At 40.8% G+C, this 22,421-nt stretch overlaps 1 protein-coding gene across 3 annotated transcripts in view; it reads left to right on the top strand.

Annotated features, from left to right (window-relative positions):
- WASL (WASP like actin nucleation promoting factor) overlaps nt 1–22,421 on the top strand; it is a 48,900-nt gene that overhangs the window by 9,645 nt on the left and 16,834 nt on the right. For all 3 annotated transcript variants that reach the window (XM_015853142.2, XM_015853133.2, XM_015853122.2), the window contains exons 2-4: nt 18,157–18,291; nt 19,532–19,618; nt 20,167–20,263. In XM_015853142.2, the coding sequence (XP_015708628.1) occupies nt 18,157–18,291; nt 19,532–19,618; nt 20,167–20,263 (319 nt within the window). The remainder of the gene's footprint in view (nt 1–18,156; nt 18,292–19,531; nt 19,619–20,166; nt 20,264–22,421) is intronic.

The following is a 22,421-nucleotide window of genomic DNA, read 5'->3' as shown; positions in this document are numbered from 1 at the left end:
TACATACTTCAGCTTACACTTAGAGCTTCTAACTGCAAAGATCCTGCCCTTCTTGCCTTAATTCAAGGCTGTGCAAGGTGCAACATGCCTAGATGCTTTTTGGTTGTTTGATAAGCTGAGTTTAGTGCCGAATGTTTTCCTGTGTTATGGAGCTCTTATATCTTGGCTTTCACTTCATCTTTTTATGTCATTTAGGAGATTTCTCAGTGTTTTAATTCTTAATTGAGACATTTCCTTAGCAGATTATTGGAATATCTGTGCCCTCTGCTGCCTGTAGACAATGCATCTGGTCTGTTCCTCTGTTCTCTATTTATAGCATTCAGAATGAGGTTTGATTATTGAACAAATGTTCTGGCTGCAGCCTCAGACTTCACCCAATGTAACCATCCCTCACACTGGCCATGTGGATGGTATGTGGTCCATACATTTCTGTCCCCAGGTGCCAGAATGGCAAGCTCGGATGTAAGATACCCATGCAGGATACATAGGAGCTTTGTGCAAGGAAAATGAATCCTGTCCTTTCCCTCACCTCTGGTCTGTCAGTCAGCCGTGCTGCTTTTATTGATGCTAACAAAACCTAAGTAGGGCAGTAACATAAACTCAGGCACTGTCCTGTGATTGTCTGTTGTGTTTAATTTGTTGGCATGCTTCCTGGCATAGATTTAGGTTATACTAGCTAGTACTCACGCAAATTAATGAGCACGGTTTTAGGAAAGGAATGATGGTATAAACATGGTTTCTAGTAGTTGGTATGCATACGGCAATCTTTGCCCAATTAGTGCTGTGTTGGGAGTAGCGGGAGCTCAGCTGTACAGAGGTGAATTCTGCTCTACCATTTGCCATCAGGTCCAGAAAGTATCTCTGATCCTGGCTGGTGCAACCTCCAAAAGCTACCAGGAGGCAAAAGCAGTGGTAATCAGGAGAATTTAATGTCATGTCTGTTCTAGTACATCTGTTAGCATGTGTATTGTAATGGCCAGCTCTGCTGCTCTCATAAGTGTCCTGCTTTGACATCAAGTCAGAGTACTGGGAACAACAAAATTCAATCTTCTCTCTGCTCTCTGAAACTGCTTTTGGAAACCTGAGAAAATGTAGGTGACTGGAAGTTTCCAGCAGGTGAAAGCTTGCCTTTGCATGTAGCAAGCGACTGCAGTAGCTAGACTATCAAGTGCATCTCACATACTGTGAACACAAGCCCATAAGGCTCCCGATCCTGTTCTCTGATTTCAGGGAGGAAAAAAAATAAATATTTTGCTTCTTGTAACAAGATCTGTCTAACTTGTAGCTGTTCTACAGACTACATTAGGTACAGCAGGGATGACCTTAAGGGCTGCTGCATTTCACTTACTGTACTACTTGATTACAAAGCACAGGCCTATCAAGAAAACAAATTCCCAAAAATTTCTTCTCAGGGCTTTAAATTAGATCTCACAGAAGAAGGGGATGTGCTGCTGAGAAACAGAAGAGTCAGGGAACACTGTCACTTTAGGAGGTGGTGGAAAGAAACCTCAGATTCTGAGAGGATTTCTCCATGAAAGTAATGCATCTGAAAAAACAGCTGAAGTGCCTCTAAACCAATAGCAGGAGAAACTGGAAACCATGATGCAGTCATCACGCTCGCAGGCCCTCATCCTGATGGGGGTTTTCAACCACCCAGATATTTGCTAGGAAAACAAGATGGTGAGCTACAAGCAGTTCAGGAGATTCAGGAGATTCTTTGAGTAAATTGGTGACACATTCCTGGTTTGAGTATTGAGTATCCTGGTTTGAGACAGACCTATCAGAGTTGAAACATTACTGGATCTGGTGCTCACCAAAGCCGAAGAGATCATAAAAGAGGCAGCTTGGGCTACAGCGACCATGTCCTGCTTGAGTTTGTGATCTCGAAGAACACAGGCCTGGCAAAGAGCAGAGTCAGGACCCCAGACTTCAAGGAAACAAACTTCAGGCTGTTTAAGGAATTATTGGATGAGATCCCCAGGGAAACTGTCCATAGGGACAGTGGATCAAAACAGGGCAGGCAGCACTTTAAAGATGCATTTCTGAGAGTAAATTGCTCTTCATGCCCTAGGATAAGAAATCAGGCAGATGAAGCAGTGAATCAGCATGGATGATCAGGTAGGGGATAAAAGGGTAGGAACAGGCAGCAGAAGCCGGAATGGGTTTCCTGGGAAGAATATATAGATGCTGTGTAGATGTGCAGGGTTGGAGTCAGGAAAGCTAAGGTACAGATGGAATTGAATTTGGGGAGGGATGTGAAAAACAAGAAGGGATTCTTAAGATACAGTGAACAGAAGAGATAAGCAAAGAAGAGCATCTCTGATAAATGAAATGGGAGAACTGGTCTCGCCAGACATGGAGTTGCTTAATGAGTTCTTTACCTTGATCTTCATCTTCAGTCAGGGAACTACAGGATGCTGAGCCTCACCTCCATGCCTGGGAAGATCGTGGGGTGGATCTTACTGGAAAAGATACTTAGGCACATGCGAGATGAGGAGGTGATCAGAGACAGCCAGCACAGCTTCACCGGGGCAGGTTGTGCCTGACCAGTCTGGTGGCCTATGGTGGGGTGACGACATTAGTGAACAAAGGAGGGACAAATGATGTTGTCTGCTTTGATCTGTGCAAGGCCTTTGAAGTGGTCTTGTGCCACATCCTTATCTCTAAATTGGAGAGATATGGATTTAGAGGTTGGACTTGGATGGTTGTTGTCAACAGCTCTATGTCCAGGTGGAGGCTGGTCATGAGTTGTGCCCCTCAGGGATTACTCTTGAGGCTGGTGCTCTTCAGCCTTGTTATCTGTGATGTAGACAGTGGAATCGAGTGTACCCTCAGAAAATTTGCTGTTGACACAACAGAAGGATCAGGGCAATGCCAGGTATAAGTACAGGATGGGAGAAGAACTTATGAGCAGCCCTGAAGAGAAGGACTTGGAGGTCCTGGTAGATGAAAAGCTGGATGTGAACCATCAGTGTGTTCTGAAGCCTGGAAGGTCAAGAGTATGCTGGGCTACATCAAAGGAGGAGTGGCCAGCAGGGCAAGAAAGATTATTGTTATGAGCCTCATCTCAAGTACTGTGTCCAAGCCTGGGGCCACCAGTACAGGAGGCATACAGAGCAGTTATAGCAGGTCCAGAACAGGGTTACAAAAATGGTCAGAGGTCTGAAGCACTGCTCCTGTGAGGGTGTGTTGAGGGAGTTGAGCTTGATCAACTTAGAGAAGGCTCTGGGGGACCTCGTGGCCTTCCATTACTTCAAGGAAGCTTATAAGCAAAATGCAGACTGACTTTTTACACAGTTTGATAGCATTAGGGGAAGGGGGGAGAGTGAAGGGCTTTAAACTGAAGGAGGGAAAACTTAGATGTTAGGAAGGAATTTTTTTTGCTCAAAGCACGGTGAGGTGCTGGAACAGGCTGCCCAGGGAGGTTGTGTGTGCCCCATTTCCGGAGGCATTTCAGGCCAGGTTGGATGGGATCCCGGGCAGCCTGATGTAGTAGTTGGCAGCTCTGCTTATGGCAGGGAGGTTGGAACTAAGTGATCTTTAAGGTCCCCTCCAACCTAATCCATTCCATGATTTTCTGATACGTGTAGTTATAAGTATTTCAAGAAGAAAGTTCCGTGTGTCTTCAAAGACTCTGGAGATCTGTGCTGAGGTCTCTTGAAATCTCCATTGTGGTTGCACTTTAAAGAGTTCCTGCAGCTTTCTGGAACTCAACTTATTCCCTACTTGAGATCCAGAGACCGTGCTAGGGAAGGAAATGGCATCATTAACGACAGCTTAATCGCTGCACACTTTCTGTTTTTGTGTTCCACCATCATCTTTTTGTTCTGACAGGGTTGTAAATGCATGTATGGCTTCTGTATCCACTAGGTCTGATGTTAGAAGATGTTAAAGCTGAAGGACCTAAACACTTGAAGTTTGTAGTGTTTTCTCTAGTGTCCTATGATTCCCGTGATTGCTCTTCTTCCCCCTCACTTTCCTTCCCCAACCCAGTCAGTGCCTGCCGTTATGTCCATCCTGGCAGGAGCCAGCCCCCTGGTGATACTTGGTGCTGTACAAGCAGTTCTGCAGCAGCAGGCTGTCTTTGCTTCAGAGTGGAAGGGAGGTGATAACCCATCGTTTATAAGCTGAATGCTTTTCGTCTTAATGTTACAATGGTGAATTGCATTTCAATTCTGGCTGCAGTAATTGCTATAGAAATGAAATGTGCAGGTATTGGTACAGTGCTATTGTTGCATCTCATTAGGAATAACTTCTGCAAGGTCACCACATGCAGGCAATCACAGATGCAGGTCTGAAATAGCAAAAGGTGTTCTGTAGTTAGCTTGAACCTAACAAACAGACCAGCCATAAATGAGATTGCCTGCTGTGTGTCATCAAGGCTGTTTCTCATATCAGATGTATTGAATACTTTATTGAAGTGCAGCACGGTATGTGCACTGTTAGAGTATTCTGATCCAAAAGTGAAGGAGCTGACATGTCACCGACTATGGAATTCTTCAGAGGACTGGAATGTCTGTTGCAGACATGCAGTGCATGTGTGTGTGGGGATCAGCAGAGGTAGCAGTCTGAGTTCCAAGTCAGCCCTGTAGAGCTCTGCAGTTCTGTGTTAACATTGCATGTCTCACGGTGGGCGGCAGAAGCCTTCTGAAGGATGCATCTTCAGTTAACAAAGCTGTTCTACAGGACACATTTGTTAGTGAAGTTGTGTGAATCTGCTTCATCTTCTGTCAGTAGTCCATCTGCCCAGGCGTGGAATTTGGTCTGGAAGAAAGGAGGGTTTTTCCACCTCAAATTCTATCAAATTCTAGCCCTTTTACTGGCATAGCCCCATTACCAGCTTTTTATAGGAAGATCAATGTTTTTACCACAGTGTTTCTGGCAGACTTAATCTAATGTTTGTAATACTGAACCTCTAGCAACTTCTTAATGCACTGATATTGTGTAGGAACCACTCTCATAGTTATTTCTTCTAGCAAACTGGAAGAGATCCTATTTCTATGTGTATACCAAGGGTTAGGCTGTTTTGGGTAGGCTGCTCTATCTTAAAAGAAGTTGACTATCTGATTTTCTCAAAACTGTGTACTCCTGGGGCTGATGGTATTTTTCATAAATATCAAGAGCATTCTGTTTCTGTGCTAACAGATTGAGGCTGTTAAGTACAGAGAGCCACTGATGTGGTTAGCTGAACATGAAGGGAAGAGATATTCATGCAGAACCTAGCAATCCAGTGTCAGCTCTGGCATGAGGAACTGCTTTCAGTCACTGGATCTTAAGCTGTATCAGTGCCATAATGAAGGATTGTTGCATTTCAAAGTGTGTTATACTTCTCGAAATATGTCACTGTCATTAGTAACCTTTTTTTTTCTGTTAATTGGTTACAGCCAGTATTAATGAGCATTTTTATTCTGTTAGCAGGCATATCATTGTACTACGCTGTCTTTATACTATCATAAAAGCGCTGTAAGTGATTACATAAATGGGAGCTTTCAGAAAAGTGGCAAATGTTTGACCTGACAGAAAAGCTGCTGCCAGTTGTTTGAGGCAGTGACGTTGAGTTGTTTGAGGCAGTGACGTTGAGCTGTTTGAGATAGTGATGTTGAGCAGGTTCACCTTATTGTCAGTGATCCCCGAACAGGTGGAAGGATTTGTGGAAAAAATGCAAACTGAAGTATGTAACACTTCCAATCCAATGCTTGATTGGTGATATTGGCTGATGGGCCTACCAGTGCTATACAGGCCTGTTGTCTCAATATTTCATTTTCATTAGGATCAAAAGCAAAGCCGTGTTAAGGTCTTTTCCATTAAGACATTCTTTTGTTTCAACTGGCTCTATTTCAGACAGGGATCTCTTGGAAAGAGTCCAGCGGAGGGCCACAAAGATGGTGAAGGGCCTGGAGCATCTCCCCTATGAGGAGAGACTTAGGGAACTGGGTCTGTTTAGCTTTGAGAAAAGAAGGCTGAGAGGAGATTTGATCCAGGTTTATAAATGCCTGAGGTGTGGGAGCGATAGTGGTGAGGCTGGTCTCTTTTCAGTAGTGCGTGGGGATAGGACTAGGGGTAATGGGATGAAACGACAGCATAGGAAGTTCCGCACGAATGTGCAGAAGAACTTTACGGTGAGGGTGATGGAGCACTGGAACAGGCTGCACAGGGAGATGGTGGAGTTTTCTCTGGAGATATTCAAGACCTGCTTGGACGCCTAACTGTGCAACATGGTGTAGGGAACCTGCTTTGGCAGGGGGGTTGGACCCAATGATCTCTAGAGGACCCTTCCAACCCCTACAATTCTGTGATTCTGTGATTAATTCAGACAATGATCACTAAGAAGGCTAATGGTCAGTTTCTGTCTTACTAATATTTTTTTTCCTAAATGTTCTTCAAAACAGATTTTCTACCCTAAGATTTGAAAAATGTTTTAAACTGCTGTTTTAATGTAGATTGCATTGGTGACTTTAGAATCCATAAACTTTTATACTGATCTAGTCTAAGACTGATAGTCATTCTTGTAAGCTTTGCTTCTCATGCAACATGCAGCACTACTTACCTAATATTTTGGGTAGGGTAAAATTATATTATCTGCTAATTCAGACAGGTACATAGTTCTAATATGCGACTTAATATATTACTGCTGCTAGACAACGTTTAAAAGTTATACTTAAGAATGGGGAAGCAACAGTGCAGAGGGGAGAATTATCCTCAGGTTTTGTGGAGTTGCTCTTCTGGCCCAATTAAACACAAATATTGAAGAATAAAAATCACAGTGTCACTATTCCTCAGTTCTGCCTGTAGTTGCTAAATACAGCTGCTATGTGTAAGGTTGTGCTGACGGCCCACTCCTATGATTTTAAACTGGGAATTGGTGGATTTCCTTTGAGGAGAAGAGTTGAGTGCAGAGGAGAAATCCATCCTGCTGCCCTTCCTACAAAGTTTTTGTTGTATGAATGAGCATATTTCATTAGCTGTGAATGGGTAGATTCTTTACAGTTTTGCTGTTGTGGTTTTGCCTAGCAGAGCAGACAGCCTCATGCGAACTACATCTGGCACCCAGAGGAATTACAGAGGAAGAGTTGAAGCTTATGGGAAGGAGCTTTCCCATTCAACAGTCATCTGCACATTTATTTTTGGATAGTAGGTAATAAGTTTAGAAAGGAAATTGTCAACTCCATTGTCAGCAGGTTTCTATTTGCAACTGTCTTTTGTTCTTTTTTTTCTTCTTTTTTTAAGTCCTGACTTGGCAGAGGTCACTTTCATCCATTTCTTCCCTGCCCTGAAAACTGAATATTGCAAGCTCAGCTGCTTATCTTTCCTTAAGTTTTTTTCAATCAATAAACTACACCCAACTGTTACCTTTATACTGTTCATTTGGGTGGTCCAGAGGGAACACTTAGCAGACGTACAAGTTGTGCAGGGGGGCCTTTCTGACATGGTAGAAATGTAGGGTTTGTAATACTGAGTGTGAGTGTCACAAAGAAAATCTTTAGCTGCCGAGCCCATGCTATAGCAGATGGTGAGGGTAAGCTCTTAATGCAGTTTCTAAGAGGTATTAATAGTAATGCCCAAATCCAAACTAAAATATCCCTGTATGTTTCATGCAGCCTTTTTCTTAAGAGGAAGAACCGAGGTGTATGGGGAAAATGATTACTTGTATTGAAGGGCTGTATTGGAATTAGCCTGCTCAGTTTTAGAAACTGCTGCTATCAGGTGGCTGACTAGAAAGAGATGGAAATGAATTATTTGCATTCAGGATGAGGTCTGTGTAGGCTATTTTGTGATACCAATTCAAAACTACTAGAATTTGTTTTCATTCAAGTCAATTCAAGCTCATTTTATGCTCCACAGTGCATTGGCAAATGCAGTGCTTTGAATCTGCAAAGTAGAAACTCTTGTAAGTAATGAAGTTGTAACTGTTAGCTGTAATAAATGTCATTTTAATCAAGGGTGTCCTGTATGGTGAAGGGATATCTCCATTTCCTTGTCTTCATGGTTATAGTGTATCTCAGACTTCCTAAAACAGTGAATGGACTATCAGACAGTAACTGATGTTCAAATAGTTGTTGATATTCACACACTGTGGAGAGAAGTTTCACATTACTGGTGTAGTCAGGCATTGGAATGCACTGCCCAGGGAGGTGGTGGAGTCACTGACCATGGGAGTGTTCAAGAAATGTCTGGATGTTGTGTTGATGAATATGATTTAGCCGGGAAGTATTGGTAAGGGTTGGACTAGATGATCTTCTAGGTCTTTTCCAACCTTGATAATTCTGTGATTCTGTGTTAAACTGTTTTAACCCTTGCTATTAGCAAATTAGATAATGTAGCCTTCCTCTCTACTCCTCACCCCAAGTAATGGATTTTGATCTGGCAGCATTTTTTCATGTGCACCCTATGGAGGTGGAGGTCACCACCTCTTCCGTAATACAACCGAGAAAAATGAAACACAGGGGAGAAGTGAAGACATAGGTCGCACTACTGGCTATTGGCAAAAGTGAAATTAAAATAGCAGCATCCCAAGCCCTTGTTGGATGCTTTCATAATTAGGCATATCCTCTACTGTGAAAGACCTTAGCATTGTATCCCCCAATTCAGCTTCAAATTTGGCTGAGTATCCTGCGACCATTCAATCTTCATGCTTTTTTCCTACCTAGTAGCATACCTACTTTTGAAGGCATCGAAGTGGGAATAATTTCTTTATAGTAATTACATTATTGGGCCCATTCCAACCTCATGAAGTTCAGCAAGGCCAAATGCAAAGTCCTGTATGTAGTTAAGGCAGTCTCATGCACGGATACAGGCTGGGTGGAGAACGGCTTGAGAGCAGCTCTGAGGAGAGGGATTTGGGAGTGGCAGTTTTTGAAAGATTCAATGTGAGTTGGCAGCTTGTGCTTGCAGCCCAGAAGGCCAGCTGTACCCTGGGCTGTATCAAGAGAAGCGTGACCAGCAGGTCAAGGGAGCTGATTCTGTCCCTCTGTGCTCTTGCAAGACCTTGAGTGTTGTGTCTGCTTCTGGAGCCCCCAACACAAAAAGGACATGGAGCTGTTGGAGCAGGTCCAGAGGAGGGCCACGAAGATTATCAGAGGGCTGGAGCACCTCCCCTGCAAGGACAGTCTGAGAGAGCTGGGGCTCTTCAGCCTGGATAAGAGAAGGCTTCAGGGGGACCTTATAAGTGGCCTGCCAGTATCTGAAGGGGCCTACAGAAAAGCTGGGGAGGGACTTTTTATAAGGGCATGTAGCTGCAGGAGGAGGGGAAATGGCTTTAAACTGGAAGAGGGTATTAGGAAGAAATTCTTTACTGTGAGAGTGGTGAGACACTGAAAAGTTGTCCTGTGAGGCTGTGAATGCCCCCTCCCTGGAAGCACGCAAGGCCAGGCTGGATGGGGCTGTGAGCAACCTGGTCTAGAGGGAGGTGTCCCTGCCTATAGCAGTTGTTGGGACTAGGTGATCTCAAACACTGCTTCCAACCCAAACCATTCTATGATTCTATGATTATTGATGTAAGAAAGTAAAAGAAAAGTCTTATTCACAATTATACAGTTGAGTTTCCTTATCTGACTTGTATTAATGTAACTGTTCTGTTGAAATGTGGACTGCTAAAGGAGCAACTAAAACATGCTTTTGTGGCATGGGGAAAATGGAAGGGGAGTTGCATCTCAACATACCCTTATATAAGTAGATTGTGTGTGTTTTAAGGGGCAGGACTCCAGTTGTGCATACCCAGTTTCAAGACCAGTTGCTGGCTATTATTCAAAGAGGTTTTACTTTTAATAGTCTTTTCTCAAATTTATTTATATTTTGAAGGGAGTTCTTTGTTTTGTGTGGCACTAAGTGGTTTTCTTATGTAAGAGACTTTCTTTTACAATTTAAACTGTTTTGTTTGTGTTCTCTAAGCATCTCAGATACTTGTTCTACCTTCACTTGTAAAGGTCATAAGGAGAGTTCACCTGAATCATACTCTGCAAAGCAGGCTTTTTCTTTTTTAATCTGAACATGAACATTACAGTTAGTAGATGCTAAAGAAAATTTTCAAGGGCTCATGAGCATTCCTGAGCTAGGATAATTCAGGAGATCCTGAGGCTCGTTCTGCAGATGTTCTTCAATCGATGTAGCTGTTGCTTTGAAGACTCTTATTTGTGGAAGGGATGATGCATTTACCATTGAGTGTCTGTAAAGAACTTCTATAGATCTAACATGTTTTTAAAGCTGCCTATTTTCCTTTTTGTGAATAAAGGTTGGAACTCTAACTGTCCCTCGAAGGCATTGACATATTTTCAAAGTATATATGAGGATCTCCTTCTGAGAGCCTGCATTAATATGAAACTAAGTATGTATCCTCTGGAAAAATGTTAGTATTTAGAAGGTGAGATTGTTGGTCAATGCTGAAGAAAGAGGACCTGAGTGCAGGAGAGCAATAGCTGGTAGCAGAGACGAAACTGTTGGCTCAGCAGCTGGTTCACTTTATAGCTGGATGGGCTGTAGTACAAGGCAAAATGGATTTGAGCCACAGTTATCTCCCTCAGGCTGCATGAAACTCCTGATTCTTGCCATCAGCTTATAATGCCAACTTGGAATTTCTGTGCAGGAGTATGAAATGTTCTTTTGGGAACCAGCTAATGTATGTATCTGTGCAATGTTTTATTATTTATATATTTATATTTACTATATAAATTTATATATTATATATTTATATGCATTATCTCTGTAGTCTTGGAAGTCTTTATTGATTTCAAGTGTCTCAAAAGAGCCTTAAAAATTCCCCTGAACTTTGACCAATATATGGCCTTGCTGTTTGGTTCTCTGGTGAACCAAAACTGAAAGGTAAATGCCTGCCTTCTGCAGTGAGCGGTAATACAGGGACCAATTGATGAAAGGTCTGTGTACAGCATGCTTTCATTTGTTCTGAAAATAACTGAATGCACAGTTCTGACTACGGAACTCAAATAACTGTTTTGTCGTGTGCCTGCTGCTGGCTGACAGGCCAAGGTTTCAGTGGAGTTGAGATGCAGGCCGCAGCTGAGTAAGCCAGTAATAAGGCAGTGCAGGCAAACAGGAAGTATCAGTGTATTGGTGGCTCAGCAGTGGAAACTCCAGGTTGTACGTCATCTGGAACATCAGCTGCTCATCTGAGATGGACCAGCCTGTGCGGTGTGGTTGTGGTTATGTCATCCCTCTGGAAGGCTGAAATCTTGCATGTATTGCTTAAGTATATGTTGTAGGCTATAAAAGGTATCCTTACTGTGTCTGGTAAAAGCATACTTTGTTTTTTTTTTGTTTTTTTTTTTTTGCTGTTTACTTGGGTTTTGTATGCTACATTGCTTACCCACAGCTCAAGTCTCCTGCGACCCACAGCTGGACAGTGAAGGTATAGGAAGCCACCAGCTGGCTCTGGCTGAACTCACGGGTTCTGGGAAGTATGAGAAACTGAAAGATGTTCAGATAACTGAGTTATCTGTAATTGGCTGACCAAGTATTATAAGTGAAGGATCTGCCATCAAATTCCAGAAGTTCACTATTTATTTCTATGGGAAAAGGGTATAAAATCATGTTTGTAGTATCTGAAGTTGACTTTTTGCAATAAACAATTGCCTTCAGAAGTAAGTTTATAAGTATTTCCTTAAGTGTGTTTTTACTAGCTCTGATAGTTTGAAAGTTTAAATGATTGCCTTTTACCCAGATTGCGCAGAACACAGTATCCAAATCCCCAGTGAGTGAATGTTCTCAAGTGTAAGATGCATTTCTGAAGCTTCAGGAGGCATCCTAGTGCTTAGATGTAAATTCTAAATGAGTCTCGGAGTTGCATAAATCTACTAAAATTTAATGCCTTAGTCTAAATATTGTAGAGCTCTTGAAAAGTATTTTTGTCTACAGAGAAGTCCATATGTGGACTATCAAGGTGATATCACACACAGTTATTCTATGAGGCCTAGGAATCTGAAGTAGCCTGACCAGTGGCTGTTAAGGAATAGAGTATAAAGGTATTCAGACTGCATCTGTTTCACTTGTCCCATCATCCCCTTTATAAGAACTGCAGAAGTAATTTGCAGCTGATAATTGTGAATATTAAAGACAGCCCCAAATTTTAGAGGCCTCAACTCTTGTGCTGCCTGAAGTGGACCTAAACCATCGTAGTAGTCCCGTGTGCTTGAGAAGTGGATCGAGTGCTGTCCTGGGCTGATGAACACAGCAGGCTTCTTTCTGGACTTAGCTGAAGTAAAGTTCTTAGTGTTTCTGTGGAGGAGCCAGTAGGTGTTTTCATCTAGAGTAGCAAATACCTCTGCTAATGACAATGTAGAAATTACATACTTGCATGTCATTTAAGTGGCCTAAGTAGAGATCATCTTCAGAGAGAGGCTCATTCAGTTCATTTAGGAGAGTAGTTGGGGGAGTTTGCAGAGCATGCTGTCTGTAGGATTACTCAGCGATGAGTGCGTTCACCCTGGAAGTGGGATATCAGCTCTTCCTAGCATGAAGGGAACACACTGATCTCACATGGCAGGGGACATTCACGGTGCCAAGAAAACAGCAACATTTGCTCTTAAAACAAGAAATGGAACTGCCAGGGAGTACGAGCAGAGCTGTGTCCTGTGTGGCACCAAGGGCCTTCCGTTGAGAAGGGAGGAGGTTCCAGCAGCCGTTCTGTGCAGCAGGTGTTATTTATTCTTTGTGTTAAGAGTGACGAAATAACGTGTGAACCATGTGGAGCATAATGCTTCTGGAAGCTCCAGCTATTTCTGTCACTAAAGATGAGCTAATTACAGATTGACGTGAAGGTATTGCCACTGTCTAACTCCAGTTTTGTTCACTTTGAATAACATGGGCTTATTAAGGTGTTGACATTTAAATGTGTAATCGCTTAACCATTACTTTTTGGAGGTAAACTAAGATTTCAAGCAATGTTTCTGATCGTTTCTTTTTTCCCTGGGGAAAGATATGTCAAACATTGAGTTCTGTTAATTGCCATTTTTTCTGTAGATTTCTTGTACTCTGTTTGATTTCTTGTAATTAGCTACCCTGCATTCTGGCTTCTATGTCTTTCTCTTTCATGATTCTTAGTGAGTTTCTTCTCCTTTTTCATGACTTGATTAATACTTGGCTAATAGCAATTTCCTCAGTAGTGAAGCTTCCTGTCCTTGCCGCGGTCAAGACTGAAGTTACACCTCACTAAGCATTTTCCACTTTGAAGTGGTACTTGACTTAGCACATCTCTGTTCTGGAACACTGCCATCTGGGGAAGCTTGTCACTTCCCACTGTGTTTAGGGCAGATCTTTATTCTTTAATTTTAGAAGCAAACTGAATGCTACCTCAATGATCTGGCATCAAAGAAATTAGTGGCATGGGCGCATCTGGCATTACCTGGTCAAGCTTCAGTGTGTTGGCTTAGATATAGTAGGGGTTGCCACCAAAGTAGGTCTTCAGATCTCTTCAGGTACCTGCTCACCAGTCACCAGTAGTGTTGTTGATCAGGATGACTTCTTCAGATGCCTATTTTGGGAAGGGGGGTGGAACCCAAACATTTCTCTTGTGGGTTTTGGATTGCATACAACTAGCTATGTCTGAATTGCAAAGTTCGCTATAGCACTTCTCATGGAAATCCTAAAGGAGCTATTTGTGTGTGCTATGACTCGAGCTGGAAGTCTTTTGTGTAGCCTCCTGCGGAAGCTGAGGGTGTCACACCAGCAGTCTTTTCCAAGAAGTTACTGTGCTGGGAAACAAACCGCAGCCAGTTGTGTTCTTGCATTATAGGGTAAGGTTGTCTTTCAGTTTTATTTGCAGGATGCTTCCAGGAGCTGAGAAGGGGAGCTAAGAAAAGCAAATCTGTCACATGGGATTTAATTAATTCTTAATACATATGTCTCTTCACTTTGATTTTCCAACTCAAGATTTTTCTAAGAAATGTTTTCAGTATTATTGTTAATGTGTAACACAGCAGTGCTGAATCTTTAGAAGGATACATTATAGTTAGTTGCATTTTTACAGGCACTAAAATGGGAGTGATTCAGTGCTGAAACAAGCTCCCCCAGAGGTAATTAACTTCAAGCTTAACTGGACAAGACCTTGAGCAACTTGAGGCTTTGTAATTACCGTTGCTGTGAGCTGGAGGCTGGACTGGAAGACATGCAGAGGTCACAGGCAACCAAAGTTTCCCTGTGGTTCTTTGATCTGAGCAGCACTAGCAGTTGTTAGCTGTACGTGAAGACTTGGAGATTGGTACCTCAACAGGGGATTCTGAAGAGCTGCCTAGTGTGATGGTTCTGCCTTGTTATCTGATGTGCTGCTGGCTGTTGGCTTGCTTTACAGTTTTTGAGACACACTGAGTTACTCTGAGTCATTAATTTGACAGGCTGCTGCAGCAAGTGTTCATACCAGGAGCTGATCAAAGTGCACAGATAGCTGGTGCCCAGCTGGAAGCCCTCAGTGGCTGGTATGATCACATTCTGCAGGTGTGCAGTGACTAGTTGTGGCCTTCTTTTGCAGGCAGAAGGGGCTTTTACAAGCCTTGTGCAGGTACCTCATATCCCACAGCGTGTCCAGGGATGAGACCAGCGCTGCCAGAAAGACGGACAGTGCACAGCTGACACCACCAGGGTTACTGCTTCAGAGCTAATTAGTCGTTGGGGTGTGACAGTTCTCTGGAATCAATGGCATGTCCTCCTGCAGAGTGTTGGCTGTGGCATAAATAAAGGGAACTGAGGAAGGTTGACACTCTTCTCATGTGCATTCAGTTGGTCAGCTAACTTCTTGTTTCTTGTGCACCTTTATAAAATACGTAGGTATATAAAAAGGACAGAGACCTCACCAAAAGTGCTGAGCACAGCAGTTGTATCAGCTTCAGAGTCTTTCTACTAGAAATACAGTAATAACTTTGGGTATTAAGTAACAGATGCTTGCTGAAACTCAGAAAAAACACAACACGGTAATTACTTGAAGGATTTAGTGGCACTCCCATTTCGTTCTATCTGTGAAGTCAGTGGCATGTCTTACTGTGAAGAAATACTTATGTACAGCTTTAAAGAACCCATACTTTAAAATGCAACATTATCTGCAAAATGTAAAATGATCTGCAAAACCGAGCTGTATTAATTGGCTTCAACAAGCATTGAATGTGAATGCAGAAAATGCCGTTGAATGCTTAAATTGCAGTATTTGCATAAATATTTTCAGGTGCTGCAGTTCTGCAGTTAGAATTGAAAAGGTACCGATTTGTGAGGCTTGGATTTGTAACGAGTGCCAGTGGATGAAAGAGTAAAGACTGAAGTAAAATGAATTGGATTTTGTTGTCTTTATACTGTCTAAAATACAGCTTGCTTTTCTTTTTTCTGTATTATTCACTTTTATATATATATATATATATATATATATATATATATATGTATATATATATAATGGAATTAATGACTGTTTTAACATGTGAAAACCTCACTGAGGTCTGTCAACATTAAGAATTTGCACAACACTAATTTTGGTAAAGTTTAAATGTAATTTAATTCTAGACTTGGTAGGCCTCAACACAACACCTTCGTTAGGTTGAGTGAAGTAGTTCTCTAGCTTGCAAATTAAGCTCTAATCCTAGAGGTTGCATGAGTAAATTAAACAGATTGTGATTGTACAGAATGACAAGATGCTGGGTTTTTTTTGTAATACCCAGTCTGTTAACAGGGGCTTGATGCTTCAAGGTTTTATATGCAGATCTTATGGAGTCACTACAGGTACAGATTCACCAAGATAATCCAGTTGGTGCTTTTGCTGCTGGATGGAATAGAAAGCGATGGCATGAACCCCTTTCTGTTACACACTGTTCTTCTGAGCTTTGAGTCAAGGTGCTGTGCCCAAAACGAATCCTTTGTCTGTTGCAGTATAAGGTGAAAGTAACTTCTGTTACACCTGCAACATGGTTTGGTGCAGTATCGTGGCTAATTCAAGGTTCCCTTTTCCTCGTCTGGCAAGTTGTGATTAATTTATATAACTCTGTAGGTTCTGGGGATAGAAGCCTTGCTTTACATCCAAGGAGGGGGCTAGAAAGTGATTAATTTTCCAGGTGGATATCAGAATGGTGAGAAGTCGATCTTATTTTGTACTTCTGAAGAAATGGTTGTGTAGAGGAACAGAATTATGTTTTGACTTGTGAAAATTACATCACCGTTCTTTGCCAAAGGTTATGAAGCTTCCCAAGCGAGTAGCTGTCAGTTTGGCTAATTATTTTGACTCTATCTGAACGAAACTGAAAGCTTTTTGATGAGAAAATCCCACGAAGATTAATGGATTCTGTCAGTTGTTGTAAACCAGCTGAGAAGTGTGACATAGATGATGCTGATACTTAGGTGTCAACAGATACTGATGCAGCACAAGATGTGCATTCTGGATAAGCCAGCTGTTTTGGCAAGTAGTGTTGATGAAGGTGAAGTAACACTCGTTAGAGCAGTTAAGGAAAGCCTAATATGGAGCCTGTTGCTCAAGGTGGATATTAGGAAAAAATTCTTCTCTGAAAGAGTAGTCAGGTGCTGGAATGGGCTGCTCAGGGAGATGGGGGAGTCACCATCCCTGGAGGTGTTCAAGAAACATATAGATAGTATACAAAGGGACATGGTTTAGTGAGAAATATTGGTGATATGTGGATGGTTAGACTGAATGATCTTGGAGGTCTGTTATAGTCTTGGCAATTATATGATTCAGACCAGATACCATCTTCCAGGAGAGTTCTGGGAACTGAAATAGATACATGAAAACATCAGCTTACTGTCCCTTAGATGGAAAGTAATAAACCACTTTGATTTACAGGGAAAGTAGGAAGCAATATTACTGTGACGTTTTGTTGAGCAGGCTAAGAAACTAGGTGCATACATTATAAGACTCATCCCTAATCTAAGAAGGATGTATGTAGTAGTATGCATGTGACAGTCAAGAGTAATCAAAGCAGAGATTGATATTTCTGCTATTAATTTTTTGTTGTTACAAGACCAACTTAATATTAATTCTACAAAAAGAGTAGAGTAAATGCTATGACGGAATAGTTAGAAAAGCATTTGCAGCATGAAGAGTCAAGTAAGGAATCACTTGCACTCTCTCCTGGTATTAGAACTAGGAGGGATGGTCAACTATAACTAGCAGGTGGAAATCCTTTTAAATCAGAGGAGCTGGTTCTTCACAAAGTACAGAAGTGAACCGTGAAATATAGTCCTGTACACCACTGCAATGCCCAGAAATTCACGTGGATTCAAAGAGTGGTGAGAAATTCATTAAGGAAGAACATGCTGGTTAAGGAGAGCTTTGAGCTTTAGCCTGCCTTGCTGTGATGATACATTCCCCTGGTGTACTGTTGTACTGTTGTATTATTTCCTATGCCTTTGCTACTGTTAGAATGTAGATTCTGGGCTAGATAGCCTCTGACCTGTGACATTACAGAAACAGTAACTTCTCATCCTTATGAACTGGCTACAAAATAAGTACTCCTCTTCAGAGGCTCCAATTTTCATTCCCTCCTAACTCTCTTACAGTAAAACACAAGTTATATAAATGCTAGAAAATAAGTTCAGGAACATTCCCAAGCACGGAAGGAATCTGTTGTAGAATAATCTTAATCTCTTAATAAAATCTCTCAATTTAAAAACAGGGTTATTTCACATTGGCAGCTGGGAAGGATTCTTGTCCTTACGCATTTTCAAGTCATGTCTAAGAATGTTCAGATGCTTGTTGGCATAGGGCAGAATCACGCCAGAGACCAGTTTAACAATTAAGCAATATAAACAGTTGCATTCCAATACCTAGGAGAGTTTCCAGGCACTGCAATTTATAGTTCCAGCTTGAATATTGCATTTCTATTCAGTTTGAAGTACTGAACAGAAAAATTCAGTAGCACAGTAGGGCTGCTGTGTGACAGCCATATTTACTGGTCTGCTTCTTACAGGCAAATTCTTTTTGCTGATTTTATGATCAAGAACAAAATGTTCCATTAGATTCCTAAGCCATCTAAATCTTGGAGTGCGGGGGGCGATAGCACAGAAGTAACTTGGGGTCATTTGAACTTGCCTGCCTTACTACCAGGAAAATCATCGTACTTGCTGCCTAGAATGAGAAACAAATGTAAGAATTACTTTCCTAAAAGATGAAATGTAAAATCTGTGTGTTTTACCTTAGAAGTAACCACTTGTTTTCTTTTCTAGACGATGTCTTCAGCTGTTGTTCAAATATATGCAGCAGATCGCAATGCCATGTGGTCAAAGAAATGCTGTGGTGTAGCTTGCCTTGTAAAGGACAATCCGCAGAGGTCATATTTTATCAGAATATATGACATTAAGGTAAGTTTTTCCTTTTCGCTTTGTTGTATTCATTCTCCATTTTGAATTGAATTATTTTCAGTGATTGCAGTTGCACGCTCGTACAGAAATCCTCAAATAAATAGCTGTGCGCTGAGCAGTGCACTGACTGCTTATTAATAGGCTGCACAGCTTTCTTATATTCTAAATTTGAATTATTTCATAGATATTAGTTCTTACTGATCAAATAAAGATCAGATACGGTTTTCTTACAACTTGCAGAAGTAGTTCTCTACTAATTGGATTTGTGAGACTAGTGAAAATGAGTGTAGTGTCGCTGATACTGATAGCTGTGATAAGTTCAGCAGGTATTAGTACTTGTAGTAATTGGAACTTGAAGTACTTGGCTTGTAGTAACAACATAGATGCTGTGTTTCATAGGGATGAAAACAAGAATCATTTTTTATGGTGAATGTGTTTGTACGTATGAAAACTTCAGAGTAAATATACTTATTTCATATAATTTCTTTCCCACAATATGTAGTTTCATACTGGAGACCTCTGTCCTATTCTGTTATTTCACTCAGGACAATGGGAGCTGGGAGCTTAAGTGTTCCAAGATGCATTTCCTTAATAAAATAATAGCACTGTAAAGCATATCCTACTGACTTTAACCATGGAAGCTTCTGATTCCTCCTTTAGCTAAGAGCAGCTCAGTACCTGTCAGCATCCACTTTGTGAAGTCACAGATATATTCAGGAAAGCCAATTGGTGGTTGCATTTGTGATTTGATCACTTTGTTATTAGACTTGGTGAGAAACCTGTCACTTGGGTGCTGAACCATAATGCCATTTAAATATCTGGAAGATTTTTGCTCCCTTGAAATTGATGGTTGAAATTAACTCCCTTGAAATTAACCATTTTTAGGTCAATCTTGAGAAGATAACACTGATGGAGCTCTCCTTTATTTTTACTATTAACACTATCTTTCACTGCTATCATTGGTCAGTGCTAATGCTACCAGTATAACCATAGCAGGATTATGAAACTTGAAATACGTTTTTTAAAATATGCAGGAATTAGAACAGAAGGTAGAGTGATGAAACAGTCTAATTTCTCCACATGTTCCAATATACTTGGGCTGAGCTCATTCTTGGGTAAATGGCAAATGCTTAACAATATTCAGCTTCAAACTCTTGATAGGTTCTATTATGAAAGAAGCTAAACTACAGTTTGTCTCCAAGTGTTCTATACTTACAATGCTTTGTCTATTTTTTTCCAGGATGGGAAATTATTGTGGGAGCAGGAGCTGTACAATAACTTTGTATATAATAGTCCTAGAGGATATTTTCATACCTTCGCTGGAGATGTGAGTCTCAGCATCTTTGAATACCTACCTTACAATGCCTTTTATTTGAATGGTTGCTTCTTGTAATATAATCAAGATTTCCATTTCATTCTGTGAATTCTTTTAGTGTAATATCACTTTTCCTTTTATATTTACTTATCAAAAGAGCTTTGGATTTCAGCTAGAAAAATCAATCCATTAGAGAAGGGCATTTTACATTTCTCTTTTTTTTATTTCAACTCTCATTAATAGAATAGTGAAATTGTTTTGACTTGGGTGATATTTCACAATCATCATTTATTTCTTAAAATAAATTTTCCTTCCCTCACATTTGATTCCAAGCTACAGGATTTTCCTCACATTTGTTAGAGTATGAGCTGTAGAAATCTGACTAGGAAACTGACTTTATTAAGTTAGAATATGTTTCACAGTAAGATGTATTTTTCCAGATTTACAATGGTGATTTCTTTTTCTGATTATATCTTCAGAAGTGTAAGAAAGCATGTAAGAGGAAAGCCTTTGTAACACTTTCTTAGTCACGGGTGGGGGGATATGTATTTTTTTTTCAGGCATGTCAAGTTGGTCTTAACTTTGCTAACGAAGAAGAGGCTAAACTGTTCCGCAAAACAGTAACAGATTTACTTGGACGACGGCAGAGGAAATCTGGTAAATATTCAGATTAATCTTGAATTTGGGACTGTTTCTGTTGTTCTGAGGGGAGGCAAGAAGTTATTTGTGTCTGAAAATGACTGGAAGGTTTTGCTGCTGTATTTATATTTAGAAGTAATTGCATTACAAAAGTGTACTTCATCTCTGTTGTGCAAAAATATCTCCTCTGAAATAGCTTGATGCTCCTTGCTGTAAGTTTCCTAGTAAGCTGAGACTCAAAGGACGTGGTGTTTGAACTTACAGAACAGAAAGAAGCAGAAAGGGTAACCTATCAGTGGGAAAACAAGAAATCTTCCTGTAAGCAATTTTCACATTTGACTAAACCCTAGTTTAGCTCTGGGCTGTTTACAGTGAATTTGTTTAAATTCAGCCCAATTGGATTGTAACAAAGATTTTTACCATCTGGTATATTAAGTAGTTTGTGTAAATGAATTATTGGCATTGATCCAGTGCTCAGCAGAGAAATATCTTTTATTCAATACTAATGATCTTGACAGAGGCCAAGTGCATAAGACATAATGTACGTATACTACTGTCCTTAGCAGCACCAGACTGTCAGAAGTACAGTGTGAATTTTTCCAGCTTCAGAATGCCTTAGGAAAATAATCAGTGTTTCAGAGGGAGTTCAGGCTTCCTGCAGATCTTCTCTTAGTCCTTTTCCATTGAACTCATAAACAACTCGCTTGTCTGACGTTCATATGACCATAAAGAGTAGGATGATAAAAACACAGGTTGGATGCACATGGGTGTGATCAGGGTTGAAACTTGTTTCAGCTACAAGATAGTTTTTGTTGTCTGTTTTGGGATTGAATTGTACTAGCAGTACAGCATAGAAAGGGAGTGTAGTAAAGAGAAAGACATCATAGTAAAGGGAGGAATTCCTTGGAATACCATCCTTGCAAGTATATCATTCATGTGAAGTGGCTCAGGCACAGAGCATTTGTTCCAAACCTTGGTTGGCTTGTTTAAGACCATCTCTGCTTAGAATATGTTCATGGGATTTCTCAAGAAGTGGCGTTAGTGGGTGACATTACTGGAGTAAAAGTAAATCGTATTAGTTTTCATCTCATGTTCTTGAAATTTCATGCTATTACACTTCTAAAACACAGTGCTGCAGTGCACCTGTGACTTGGGAGAAGGCAAATACTTATTTGCATTCTTGGCCACAGCGAAGTTTGTTTCAAAACAGTGGTTCAGTCAAACCTCCTGTTCACAGGAGGTTCTGCATGGAGTTGTTCGTGTTTCGTCTTTGTGCAAATAGTGTTGGTTTGTTGCTCAAGTTCATACCGTAGGATGAGATTACTCCATGCACTCTTTAATATTTCTTAAAAGGAAAATAACTTTATCCCCAAAAAATGTATAACTTGAAGGCAACTTTAATTTAAAAATATATGTATAACAATTGATTTTCTTTTAGCTAAGCCATGAGATGGAGTTCTGTGTTTGTCATTGATAGGATGATATCCAGTTGTGCTTCTGTAATAACAGGCTTTGCATTTGCCCAAATCAAAACTGATTTGTCATTGGAGTGTATGTATATATTTAGGCTTATCATCATCTTTTTAATATCAGACTGATCAATTAAGTTCTCAGCCTTAGATTAGGAAGAAATTACAGTAATTAGTTAATTTCTCTAGTAAGCTTACTTAAATGAGTCTCTCCCTTTACTACTTCAACAGACCCCAAATGATAGGGTGAGCAGTGTTTCCCCTCTCTGTGAGCGCAGTACATTCATACTTCTGGTATACCTTAATGTTAATACTATTAATTTTATATTTATCATATTTATATTTATCTTGCCTTATAAATGCCAAGGTACGTAAACACACAAGTATCCTCTCCACATACTGAGAGAACTTAGCCTGATTGCTAAATGCCTTTCAAAAGCAGGTTTCAATTTTTTGCCTAATTCTTAGGGGCAACTTGTAGCTCATAAAGCAGGTTTCAGTTTTTGTCTAATTTTTACAAGCTTGTAGCTCATGGCTGGGAGCTCTTTTCCAGCCTTCTGAAAGCAACTGTTCCTCCAACAAGCTTTTAGCTCATGATGCCCCTCCTAGTGCACTTTGAGCTGGATGCAAACAGGTTTTTGGTTTGTTTGCTTATTTTTTACATGCAGATGAGAGCATTTTCATAGACATGGGCAGCTGGTGAAGTT

The sequence above is a fragment of the Coturnix japonica genome, chromosome 1, assembly GCF_001577835.2.
Source record: "Coturnix japonica isolate 7356 chromosome 1, Coturnix japonica 2.1, whole genome shotgun sequence".
Lineage (NCBI taxonomy): Eukaryota > Metazoa > Chordata > Aves > Galliformes > Phasianidae > Coturnix > Coturnix japonica.
This window is presented reverse-complemented; position numbering and strand designations above follow the sequence as displayed.